This window comes from Nyctibius grandis, chromosome 4 (assembly GCF_013368605.1).
Source record: "Nyctibius grandis isolate bNycGra1 chromosome 4, bNycGra1.pri, whole genome shotgun sequence".
Classification (NCBI taxonomy): Eukaryota; Metazoa; Chordata; class Aves; order Nyctibiiformes; family Nyctibiidae; genus Nyctibius; species Nyctibius grandis.
In genome coordinates this window covers 957,750-969,470 of record NC_090661.1, presented here as the reverse complement: position 1 = coordinate 969,470, position 11,721 = coordinate 957,750, and the positions used below count along the sequence as shown (strand labels likewise).

The 11,721-nt window shown below is 54.4% G+C and overlaps 1 protein-coding gene across 1 annotated transcript; it reads right to left on the bottom strand.

The window, feature by feature from the left end:
- On the bottom strand, positions 1 to 11,248 carry DRD4 (dopamine receptor D4). The gene is made up of 4 exons (XM_068397769.1): positions 10,979 to 11,248; positions 1,863 to 1,975; positions 914 to 1,461; positions 1 to 218 (listed from the first exon to the last, which is right to left on the bottom strand). Exons 1-4 carry the CDS (start codon positions 11,246 to 11,248, stop codon positions 16 to 18), a joined length of 1,134 nt encoding a protein of 377 aa, XP_068253870.1. The 3' UTR covers positions 1 to 15.
- Between the last annotated feature and the right edge of the window lie 473 nt (positions 11,249 to 11,721).

Genomic DNA, 11,721 nt, shown 5'->3' with positions numbered 1-11,721 from the left:
TTCTCCCCGGTGGGCTCAGCAGAAGAAGTGCAAGACTTTGCGGAAGAAGTTCCTGAACTCGGTGTTGAAAACAGTGTAAATGATGGGGTTGAGAGCACTGTTGACGTACCCCAGCCAAGTGACAGTGCTGGTGACTTGAGAGGGAATGGTGCAGGACTTGCAGAGAGCCCTGGTAATGTGGACCACAAAAAAAGGTGTCCAGCAGAAGAGGAAAGCACCTGCCGGGAGGACATTAAAGAGAGAAAGGGAGGGGAGTGTTAAAAAGGGGTTAATTTAACGAATGTGGCCTGGGCTGAACGGGAATGGCGACAGCTCAGAGTGCTGAGGGAGAAGGCAACAGATGTGCTTGTGCCCAGACAAAAAGTATAGGCTGTCCTTCTCGTCCTAAACATTGGTGAAAAGTCTTAAGTTATGTATCGTTTTGGATTCGCATTTAAGATACCAGGAGTCAGGGGTTTCCCTTGAGGAAAAGGCTGGATTATAAACACCGCACCCACGGTCCTTCCCAAGGGTGGGGTCTGTTGGCATCACTCTGCCTCAGAGGGATACTGAGATCTTCACTGGCTGAACGTCCTCTCACAAGGAGAGATGGGTACAGCAGGCCTTAAGCCACAACCAGGCTGTTCCACGGGAACAAGGGAGGGTGGGTGTTAAACTGAGTCCACACGTGATGGAGAGGGAGGGGACCAACGCCATGGCGCTGGGGAGGTGGAACATCTCACCCTCACCTCCTCCAGCAAGGAGGAAGCATGGCTGTGGGCATGACATCTCTCATTGCTGCCCGAGCACCTGTGCCTGGGCAGTCTGGCTCCTGGCAGGGGAGGCTGCAGAGCGTGTGCTCCCTTCGCCAGGTTCAGACAAGCCCAGCCAGGCTGAGCCCTGCCTTGCCCACCCTTCCCTGCCCGCTACTCACCGACGACGACGGGCAGCACCCGCATGGCCTTCCGCTCCCGGCCGTTGATCTTGGCCCGCTTCTGACTGTGTCCTGGGTGTGAGTACTTGAGATGTGGGTAGGAGACAGTCTGGATCCCATTGTCCGTCACATAGTCCCCAGGGTGGTCAGAGCGGGCGTACGGGCTGCACTCCTCTGGCTCCAGCCCGGTCTGGTCTCTCTCAATAAAGGTTGAGGGGTGATAGAGCTTCCTGTTGGCCCCGTAGATGCCACCCCTTAGCTTGGCCTTCCTGGCTTCCTCCCAGCGCTTGAGTCCTTGGAACATGGCACAGTAGAGCACCAGCATGACGGGGCAGGGGATGAAGAAGGAGCAGATGGAGGAGTACACGACATAGTTGTCATCCTCCAGCCGACACGAGCTGGGGTCCCGGTTCGGGACATTGTTGAGCCCAAATATGACTGGGGACGCTACAGCAAAGGCGAATATCCAGGTGGTGGAGATAAGGATCAGCTGCCGCAGGTCGATTTGTCGCCGGTTGTAGTTCAGTGGGATGGAAACAGCAATAAACCTGCCAACAGAGGCCCCAGGTGAGTCAGCCTTGGTGTGGTGGTGTCACCACTGGGAACATAAGTGAGTGGTCCCAAAGCTACTTGCCACTGTCCTCCCCTGTCCCCTTAATTCACTTACGTGGCCAAGGCCTGGGCTACAAGCAGCCTCCCCCCCAAGAAAAGCACCCAAAGGGACAGCTCTGGCCTTGTCACACAACTGCACTTCCAGCTTGGCCACCACAAGGGTGCTGATGGGACACAAAGGTGGGGGTGCGGAGGGTGGCAGGGCAGAACACCCTCCTGAGGGGAGAACGGGCTCCGGCCTCCCTGCATGGGACACTTGCAAGGGCGTGTATGGCAGCAGCTTGATGGCAGGACACAGCGCTCCCTCCTCTGGCACGAGGAGGAGGAAGGCACTTACCGATCCACGCTGATAGCACAGAGGTTGAAGATGGAGGCCGTGCACAGCATCACGTCCATGGTCATCAGGGCATCGCACAGCCCTGTGCTGAGGGACCACACGCCTCCCTGGAACTGAAAAGATCCCCAGGGTCAGCAGTTGCCACGTCCCACTGCCTTTAAAATGACACGAAAAACTCCGTGCCTGAGCACCTCAGCCACGCATGTCTTCCTCCCACCAAGCAGCCTGGAGTGGAGCCGTCCTGCCCGTGGCACAGTGCTCTCCTTCGGCGCACACAAATTAGCCCCACGCCAGCGCCCACAGCTCACTCAGGGCTCTGCGGCCCTGGCCTGGCTGGAGAGTGGCACCCACAGACACCAGCAGTGCCACCAAGTCGTGCTGGGCAGCTATAGAGAAGATATCAGTTAAAAAAATCTACACTACCCCAAATAATCCTCAGGAAAATGCCCAAGGGTTTGCAGTTTATCGGTACCAGCTTGTGGAGCAGGACCGTTTGCTCAGCAGTGTGCTGTGAACCCAGCTGTTGGAAAATGGGAATGGAAGGAAAAGCTCAAGGAGCACAGAAATAAGTCAGGCTTCATTAAACCCTTCTTCAGCACCAAACACTTGTCCAGACCCTCTTGCACCCAAGGCTGACGCACTGAGTGTCAGCTTCCTTTCCTCGCTCTGGGACGAGACCATAAACAGCATTTTAATAAAAATTCTAATTTTAGTACAACAAGAGCGGGTGGTGGTTGTTTTTTACTGACAGTAAAAGAGGGGCTCAAAGTGCTGCTCAGCTCAAGCTGGACCCTTCCAGCCTGGTTTAGCAGTTGCGAGGCAGAAAGGCTGCCTCGTTCCCTGTAAAGCTCTGTGCCCCCTTTATAGAATACACATGTATAAAATTATATGTATTATACATATATTAATAAGTTCTCTATATATTGCTGTAATATAAGACATATAATATAGTACACATTTACACATATTGTACATATATAGGGGCTTTCCTTTTCCATGTTCCTGGATTAGCTCCATAATAAGCGCTTTGGTACCAGAAAGATCCAGCCCAGCCTGGGGAGGCAGCTGTTAAGAGGTGAGAGCTGGGGCCAAAAAATAGCAACTCAGCATCGCAGGAGAGCGAGCGAAATGCCTGGCACCCGGCACGGGGAGGAGTTTAACCCCCGTGCCAGTGCACAGGGAGGAGCGATGGGACAAAGCCAAGACGACAAATAATGAGACTGTTGCTGTATTTGGGTCTAAGACAGGCGAAGGAGGGGAAAGGGCTGTAGTTTAGTCTGAGTAACCCAAAAACCAGCCACTTAGAGAGGGGTGGCACCTCCCAGCCTCTCCCCGAAGCAAACCTCTAGTAATGGTCAGCCAGTGCTCATCCAGTCTAACTGTGCTGGCCTTGTGCACGGGTCAGAACGTGGGTATAGATTTGTTGGTGTATCGGTGCTAACAACAGGTTCAGGTTTTATTCATCCCAGCACCCCAAACAGCCACGTGGGTAACGTGGGGCAAGTGCGAGGGGGCGGGCAGCTCTGCAGGGATTAACACCAGGCAGTAATGATGTCACGCACAGGATTATGATTAGCAGAGCGGTAAAGACAAAGCAGACTCTGAAGAAACTGGCTATTTTTATAGAGCCATCTCCTTGAGAGGGAGCCTGACACTCTGGGGAGGGCTGCACTCAGCCCTGAAGGCTTCACTCAGCCTTTTCTCTAGCACAGAGCAGCCACTCCAAACTGAATTTGGGAGCTGAATCAGAAAAAAAAACCCCTCAAATTTTTGCCAGGCTCACTGGGATCCTGACAAGTTCAGTTCAGATTATGAGAGGAGAAAATTTGATTCTGGGCTACAGTTTTCAAAAGCTGTTTGTGATTTTGGGGAACTAATTGATTCTGGAGAGGACAAGAGCTCTCGGGTGCATCACTTTCAGAGGACACAGCCTGTGCCGTGAGATTCAAGTTGGGCACTCAGAAAATGCTGCAAACTCTTCCCTTCTCCCACCAACCCCCAGGACTGACTCTGGGGAAAGTGCTGGAGGGGACTTGCCATTATACGGCGTTTCTCCCCTGCCCACCTTAGCAAAATGTGCCAAGCCCCTCTCTGGTGGGTGAGTGACTTTGGATTAGAGGCGTAGCTGGCTTTGCTGGGTCAGATGATCGAGTGGTACCTAATTACAGGAGGCTGCAGAAGATTAGCCCATCAGGGTACACAGTGTAAGGCTTCAGGGAGCATAAACAGCTCAAGCTCCTTTAAGTGCTCCAGAGCAACTCCATTTCCATCAGGTCTTTTGCATTCTTCACTTTTCCAGCACGGGGCCCCTTGGTTTTCCCCAGCGACGCATGACCAGCAGTGCTGGTGCTGAGCAGCCACAGGCAGCTCGTTGCACAGCAAAACAGATGCTCTACAGGCAAGTCGGCTCCCTTAACAAAATAAAACAGAGCTGCAAATACAACCCCACAAGCCAGCTACCTGCTATGACTTTTCTAAGGCTGATGACATGCTCTGCTCAGCTCTGGCATGAATATAGTCTGAGCCTTAAACAGGTGAGGTTTGGTGTATTAACCACCACACTCGAACCCTCCAGGCATCACCTCTTGGAGGAACATGGAAAACTATGTGTGTGGCAGGGAGGGTCACGCTCTGCCCTTAACCTCAGCGCTTCGTGGCAGACGAGGAGGGGTTATAGGCTGGTGATAATGTTTGCTGCTCTGGGCACAAGCCAGACCCCTTTCAAAGCGATATTCCAGGTGCTTGTTTCGCCGACCCAGGCTGGCAATGCCAGTAAATTCACATGCAGGCACCGTGGTCTCTACAAGACACCAGTAGCTCACTACAAACAGCACTTAGGTTCTGGATCAACCACTATGAGCAGAGGAGGAACAACTCCAACTGCTTCGTACAGAGTACAATGAGGTTATGGAGAAGGTTTTGTAGGATGGTGGATGGCAGGAGACAGACTTGACTTCCCAAACAAACACCCCTGCAGGCTGCCCTCCTAGTCAGGCCATTCTGATGTCCCTATTCCTAAGCACAGATGATTTGTAAGAAAAAAATCTGCCTTCTTGCAAACAAGCCCAGTGCCAGAAGAGCCCTGACACCGCCAGGGCATGAGCCAAGACAGGGCAAAAGGTTTGAGCCTTATTTCCTAGGTGAACAGCTCTTGTCTCAGTCCTGCCTCACGCACATGCACAGCACCACACGGCAGCCTCACCCCTGCCAGCCCTGCAATGAACCAGGTCACACAAAGTGAGCCTCCAGTCTTTGGTGGTGATGGCATCTGAAATAAGACCCCCAGGCAACAGCAGCCTGAAAGTGAATTAGGAGATGCCAGGCTGAATTCCCGACCAAGCGCCTGCCCTCAGCGAGGCCCCGGCTCACCCGGCGTGGAGAGACTGAAAGTGCTAATCCGGAGAGCCCTGGCCTGCTGAGAAGGCCGTGACACCAATCAGAACAGTAATAATCCTTGTGAGTGGGCAAAGTCCAGCATCAGACTCAAAGAATTGCCCAAATGCCCCCAAGAACCTGACTCTGGGCCTCTTTTCCTGAGCCGTGACGACTGCTGCGTTCTCCAGCAGACACAATGCAGCCTGCAAGGGGAGAGGGAGTGGGACACAAGGCAAAGGTGACCTCCCGTCTGCTCTAATGGCCTTTCTTGACTTAAATCATTGAGGTCAAGGTTTTTCAGAAATGAGGAGTGTGTGATCATCAATCTGAAACACTGTGAGGGCACAAAATTCAGACACCTCCCAGCATTATTGGCCACTGAAATAAACCCCTCAGCAGTGGTTTCTAAGGGCTGGCCTGTATCACCTCCCCAGTATTGTGTGGCTCAGCCATCAGTCAGGTCTAGCAGAACATCTATTTCCACTAAAGCTGTAAGATTCCAGGAAAGAGTAATCTTGAACACTGCTGCAAAAAGGATGACATGCTTTCACAGAGAGCCACAGAAAGTTGGGAGGAGGGCAGAGGTCTGGTCTCTCATCAGATGAGCTGCATCGCAGGCACACATACACAGGAGATGCTGCACAAAGAGATCTTTTGATGCCAGTGGTACAGAACAGCATCACCCTCACCAAGAAAACAGCTCGTGTCACTAGTGCTGGCTGCTCTGTGACTCCGAGGGGCTGCGAGGCAGGGTGCCTGCTTGGAAAGGTGCATCTCCCCTGACCCGTAGGAGGAGCAGGTAGATATGCAGATCTGCTAGAAAGTGTTTCCTCTTTTCCGTAATCAATTACCCAGATCTTAGCGGCAAAGATGTTTATGTAATGGTGCCTTCCAGGGCTCTGCAGCACCTTCCTGGCTCAGAGCCGGGCACGGAGCAGGCACCCAGAGCGGGTTAGGGAGGGCTGGTCAGAGGACCAGTCTGCAGAGCGAGGCAGGTAGGAGCTGTGCTCGACAGCAGAGGACAAGAGTGGATGTTGCTTAGCCTCACGCCTGCCCTAAGTGCTGGGAGTGCCTCCAGTTAACAAGGACTATATAAACTGCTGCTGTGGCTCCTGCCATTGTCACAGGTCTGCGGGCAAAGGAAGCAGTCAAACACAAAGACGAGCCTTTGTAGCCATGCAACTCCCTCACTGCAGCTCCACTCCGAGCCTAAAGACATCTGCAGTACCTCCACAGCACCTCGTAGCTCTGCTTTCTCATGTGTCCTCACTGTCCCAGGGGAGCCATAACCCCCATTTTCAGTGCTATCAATGCTCCAGGCAGACTCTGGTATCTTCTCCTGGCCTCTCCTCACACAAAGCAGGGCTTTACTCCTGGGGACTTACTGTGGACACCTGGGAGTGCCCCAGGCCACCTCCTTCCCCCTTGCTTACCACCATCCTTGCCTTACTGGCACTGGATTGATTGCTTGGGGAGCACTTCACACTCTCATCAGAAAGACAAGGCTGCAGCAGAAGAGCTGTCTACCTTCCCCATGGATTTTTCTCTCTCCCTGTCATACTGCTAAGACCTGAGATTCCCGAGGAGGTTGGAAGATGTGTGTTCTGCATACCAGGGCAGCCTGCTGTGTGGTAATTAGCAGCTGGCAAACACTAGAACATGTCTTTGTGCCGTGTTTGGACAAGTTCAGTGGAAAGCGCTGGACACATCTGCATCACCACACTTGCCTGGGTACATACTGGTACCTGCACATTGGCTCAGTCACCCCTGAGTAGTAGCTCACAAGACAAATGGCAAACAGCACCAATCCACCTCCATCCAAACCAGCACACCAAACAGAACGAGGAATGATCAGGGTGCAGAAGTTCATCAGTTTTCTTTAAAGATGGTGCATTTCTGCAGAAGAGAAACTGGCTGTAAACACTGCTCTGGCAGGAATTCATGGCCACAGTCTCAGGAGCTGTTCATGGATGCTTTAAGGCTGTGGAAAGCTGATGTTTCTTCCCTTCCCATCCATAGGGGGCTTCTTGGTTACTTCAGGTTGTGGAGGCTCAGAACTGACACATGACAGCAACATCTGGATTTACAAAGGCCACCTTCATCACATCAGTTTAAACACCCTTTCTCATTAAGGCCCTGAGTGTTAACTTGAGCTGCTAAGGCAGGTAAATTTGACAGGACAAACTAATGAGTAAAGAAATACAGCCTGAAGAACTCCCAACGATGCAGTGAACACTAGAGAGAGCTGGGACCGCACACAGCGATTTCCCCCTTGCCTAGCACCTGCTCTCAGCAATCCTCCAACCCTGCAGGTACAAACTAGGGACAACCAGAGAGAACTGACACACCATTTGCCTTCCTACAGCCAGGACCTCTGAATCCTCACCACGGACTGAGAGTTTAGCTGTGACAAAAAGCCATGCTGGCTCTTTCAGAAGTACAAAAGGAGAGTATGTGTCACCAAATACTGCTAAGGCAGCGGAATAAGCTTTCTTAACAACTAGAACTAACACTGAAGATCAAGGCCTCTCCCACTGTGCTCAGGCTCCTGTGAACAGCAGCAAAGGATCATCCACATCTCACAGGAAGGAATCCCGTCCCCACTGAAGCTCATGGGAGATTTGTTGTTTTGTGGGGATGTCAGATGTCACCTCAAAAGTTTCAATCCCTCCAGCTTCCTTCCAAAGGAAGGAAGTTTCAATCCTTCCAAAGCCCTAACGGGGAGGGATGTTTCCAAAAACCTAACACAAGGAGCCACCTCGCAGGAAAGAAGCACAAGATGACCAAGCTTCTCCTGCTGAATTAAGGAAGTGGTCAGAGTTTATTGTTCTGTTCCTGCTAAACAAGAAGCAAAAAACACACTCTCAGCTGTTTCCAAGTTTTCCAATAAGCCCTCAAAGTCAAGAGCTGTACTAAAGTTAAAAAAACCGAACCAAACAAAAAACCTCACACCAAGAATAAAGGTTGAACTGAACACTCAGGACCATCCATGCCACATTTTCAGTGGCTAAATGCAACGATACAGAATGCAAGTTGAAATCAAGCTAAACAGCAGCAATCACTATACTCTGCACCCCCCTGGTCTGAGCATCTTATTCTTATCTACAATTTTCACTTTTGCCTCCAAGAAAAGAAGAAAAAAAAAATACAAAAATTCTCTCCCCTGGCACTGACTCAATGGCTACTCTCACTTTTCCTTAGCATATTTCAGAACAAAATGAGCTGCAAATCCTGCACCAAATAGAAGAGATTATTAAAAATGGACACGGGCACTACAGGCTCTGAAGCCACAGAGAAACTTCCAGGCACAGAACGGGTACTGCTTCACCACACACAACAGCCTACGCTCCCCTACACGTCCAAACCCCACTGCCTGCTCGAGGAGCCTGTGACTGCTGCACAAGGCTGCCTTTCTCTCCATACCTGCACCGCACCTTCCACACCCGCTCTGAGCAGGACGCTGCGTGGGAGCAGTGCTGATCCCAGTGCATGCTCTTTTTACAGGGACTCTTCCACCCCTGAAGGCCTGCCTTGTTGCAGGAGCTGCAGAAGATGGAGGGAAGGACAGTTCTGTCACATGCCACCTTCATTCCCTCTTGTTTAATATCCTGGGTGCCGAGACATGGAAGAATGACACCACGTAACTGATGTTTACGACCAGCTATGAAAGTGAACACATCAGGTATGATCATAGCTAAGGCACCAGGTTGTTAAAGTTCATACAGGGCTGAACTCCCACTGCCTGCGCACCCAGAACGTGTGGGATGTCTGCGGTCCCCAAGGAAAGCCCCACAATGCTCACTCCCAGTTGGAAGCATTGTCAGAGGTACCTCAGAGTGTGCTAACTAGCATTTTACATGTGCCAGCAAAACTCAAGCCTGCGGGTTAGAGGAAACCACACGGGTGTGTGTGTCTGCCCACAGGATAAGGAACTGGAGCCAGGGAGAGACAACAGAAAGGGCAAGAAAAGAAAAGGGCATTCCAATTAGCAAGAAGTAGCTGAGAAGCATCATGAAGACAGAGGCTTTCTAACACCAAAATGGAGTTAAGGAGGGAAAAGCAAAACCACTAAAAACAAACGGCATGGGGAGGGGGGCTCCTGTCAGTGCAGGGGAAAGAGGGGAATCTAACGCTGCTGTTCTTCACTGGTTTTTCTCATGGGTCCCCTGCTGAACCTGTCCCTCCAGAATACCTCTGTCTCCAGAGAGGTCACAATGCCCTGCAAAATCCTAGGACCAGGTAGAGAGGCTAAAAGCATGCTAAGCTCTAATCCACAGCCTGCCTCGCTTACGAAAATACAGGCCCATCCCATTCATGCGCTGAGTGGCAGCCCTGGCGTGGGAGAGGAGGGGAGCTGCCAAGGCCTGAACACCGCTGCTGTGCTCTGTGTTAGCCTTCCAGGATGGGAACACCATTCGGTCTCACCCATGGGGACAGCCCCATGGGTGTCACTCCCTGAGGAAGCACTTCAGCCACCACCTCACAAATCCCGTGGCTATCAGGAAACACAAGGTTCATCTGACACCCCCCTCCTGCCCAGTCTCAGTCCCAGCTGGCTGGGGCTGCCCACCGTGCACAAGGTTGCGTCCTGGCTCTCCCCACATCTGGACAGAAGAGGACTCCTCTTTCTTCCACACCACCAGCTGCCGCAAAGGCAGGTGCAAAACAACCACTACTTTGGCCTGTGGGTGCTTTCATCCACTTGAGCAGGGAAAGAGCCGCTGGCTGGTACTAACGGCAGGCTCTAGCGAGCCTCCTCACCCCAGCCCAACAAACCCCCCCCACAATCTCAGGGCATTATCAATCCCCCGGCAGTACACATTCATCTCGCTTTTACAGAGAGGCAGAGAGATGCAAAACCACTCAACTGCGGGAGCTCCCGTTTCTCTTTCCCTCAGCTGTCACAGTCCCAGAGGTGAATAGGTTTTGGAGGTGAACAGAAAGCCTGACCCCACGTCCCCCAGGGTGGCTCTCCACGGCCACCACCGCACGCAGGGTCAGAGAACCTGCCAGGAGGAGCCCTGAAGCAAGCCGACCAAAGCCACCTTGGCATAAGGTCACCCAATCCCACCTAGCTCCCTAAAAAGCCAGCTTCCCCTACTCAACTGGACAGGGAAACCTCTTTCCTGGCTAAAGATCTCCTTTTTCACCAAAACCTGCTCACCTTACGCCACACAGAGCACAGCACGGGAGCTCTCTACCACTTTCTAACCATTTATTGATGGCAATCTAGGAACTGTGCAACGCAAAGGCTCCCCAGAGCTGCTGACCCCCCGGTGCATCCCTGCTCGGTGCATTTGATGCATCTCCACTCAGTGCATTTCCAGCCCGGCACTCGCCCGGGAGGAGGACGGGGGAGCCCATGAACTTGCCCCAGGCCGCCTGCCGCTCCCATCACTCGTGGTCCTGCGGCGGTTTTGCGCTGCCGGCAGCAGCGATGCCACGGGAGACTCAAGAGGGAAAAGCGGCGGCGATGTGAAAGCGGCACAAGCAGCCTGCAGCGGGGCGGGGGCCGGAGCAGGAGGGCAGGGGTGGCCCGAGGGGCCGGGCAGCGGCGGCGGCGGCGGCACTCCGAACCGGAGGGATGGAGGTGGGGAACAAACCGGGAGAGGGGCTTCAACTCTCGACACTTGGTCTCTGGCCGATCCCATCCCGCAGCCCTGTAACTTTCCGGATCCCCGGGCACAAAAGCCCCCAGCCCCAGCCCCGCCGGTGCCCCCGCAGCCCCCGGGCAGCCTCACCTCGGAGTAGACGTAGAGGGGCAGGACGAGGACAGCGAGCAGCAGGTCGGCCACGGCGAGGCTGACGATGAAGTAGTTGGTGGTGGTCTTCAGCGCCCGCTCCGTGCAGACGCTGAGGCACACGAGCCCGTTGCCTGCCACGATGAAGAGGATGAGGAGGATGCCCAGCACGAGGGCGGCGATGTTGTGGCCCCCCGGCGGGGCCGGTGCCGGTGCCGGTGGCGGTGCGGTGCCGTTGCAGGGCGCGGCCCCGGCGCTGCCGTTCCCCATGGCGCCGCGGCGCTGCCCCGGCAGCCCGGGGCATGGGCGCTCCCTCGCCGCCGGGCCCCGGCTCCGCCGCCGCCGCGCTCAGCCCCGCGGCGAGGCTCCGGCCGCCCGGCCGGCCCCCAACTTTCCGCCGAGCGGGGCGGGGAGGAGCCTCGGCCGCCCCGAGCAGCCCCACCCGGCCCCCGCGGCTCCAACTGGGTCACCAAGCGGCTTATGGGGCGGTGGAGGGCAGGTTGCCGGTGTCCCGGCCCCGCTCCCCACCCCGCCGGGCCCCGGGGGAGCTGCCGCCGCGGGGGACCCGCACCCGCCGCCGGCCCGGAGCCGAGGGGCGCGTCGCGGCGGCACGTCCAGCCCTAGAGGAGCCCCTCCTGGGGGATGCTCTTCGTGGGACCGACCCCTGCTCGTCCCCGGGCTCTTCCCGTGGCCCAGGCGAGCGCTGTCAGTACGGGGCTTTACCGAAAACCCCCGCCGGGGAT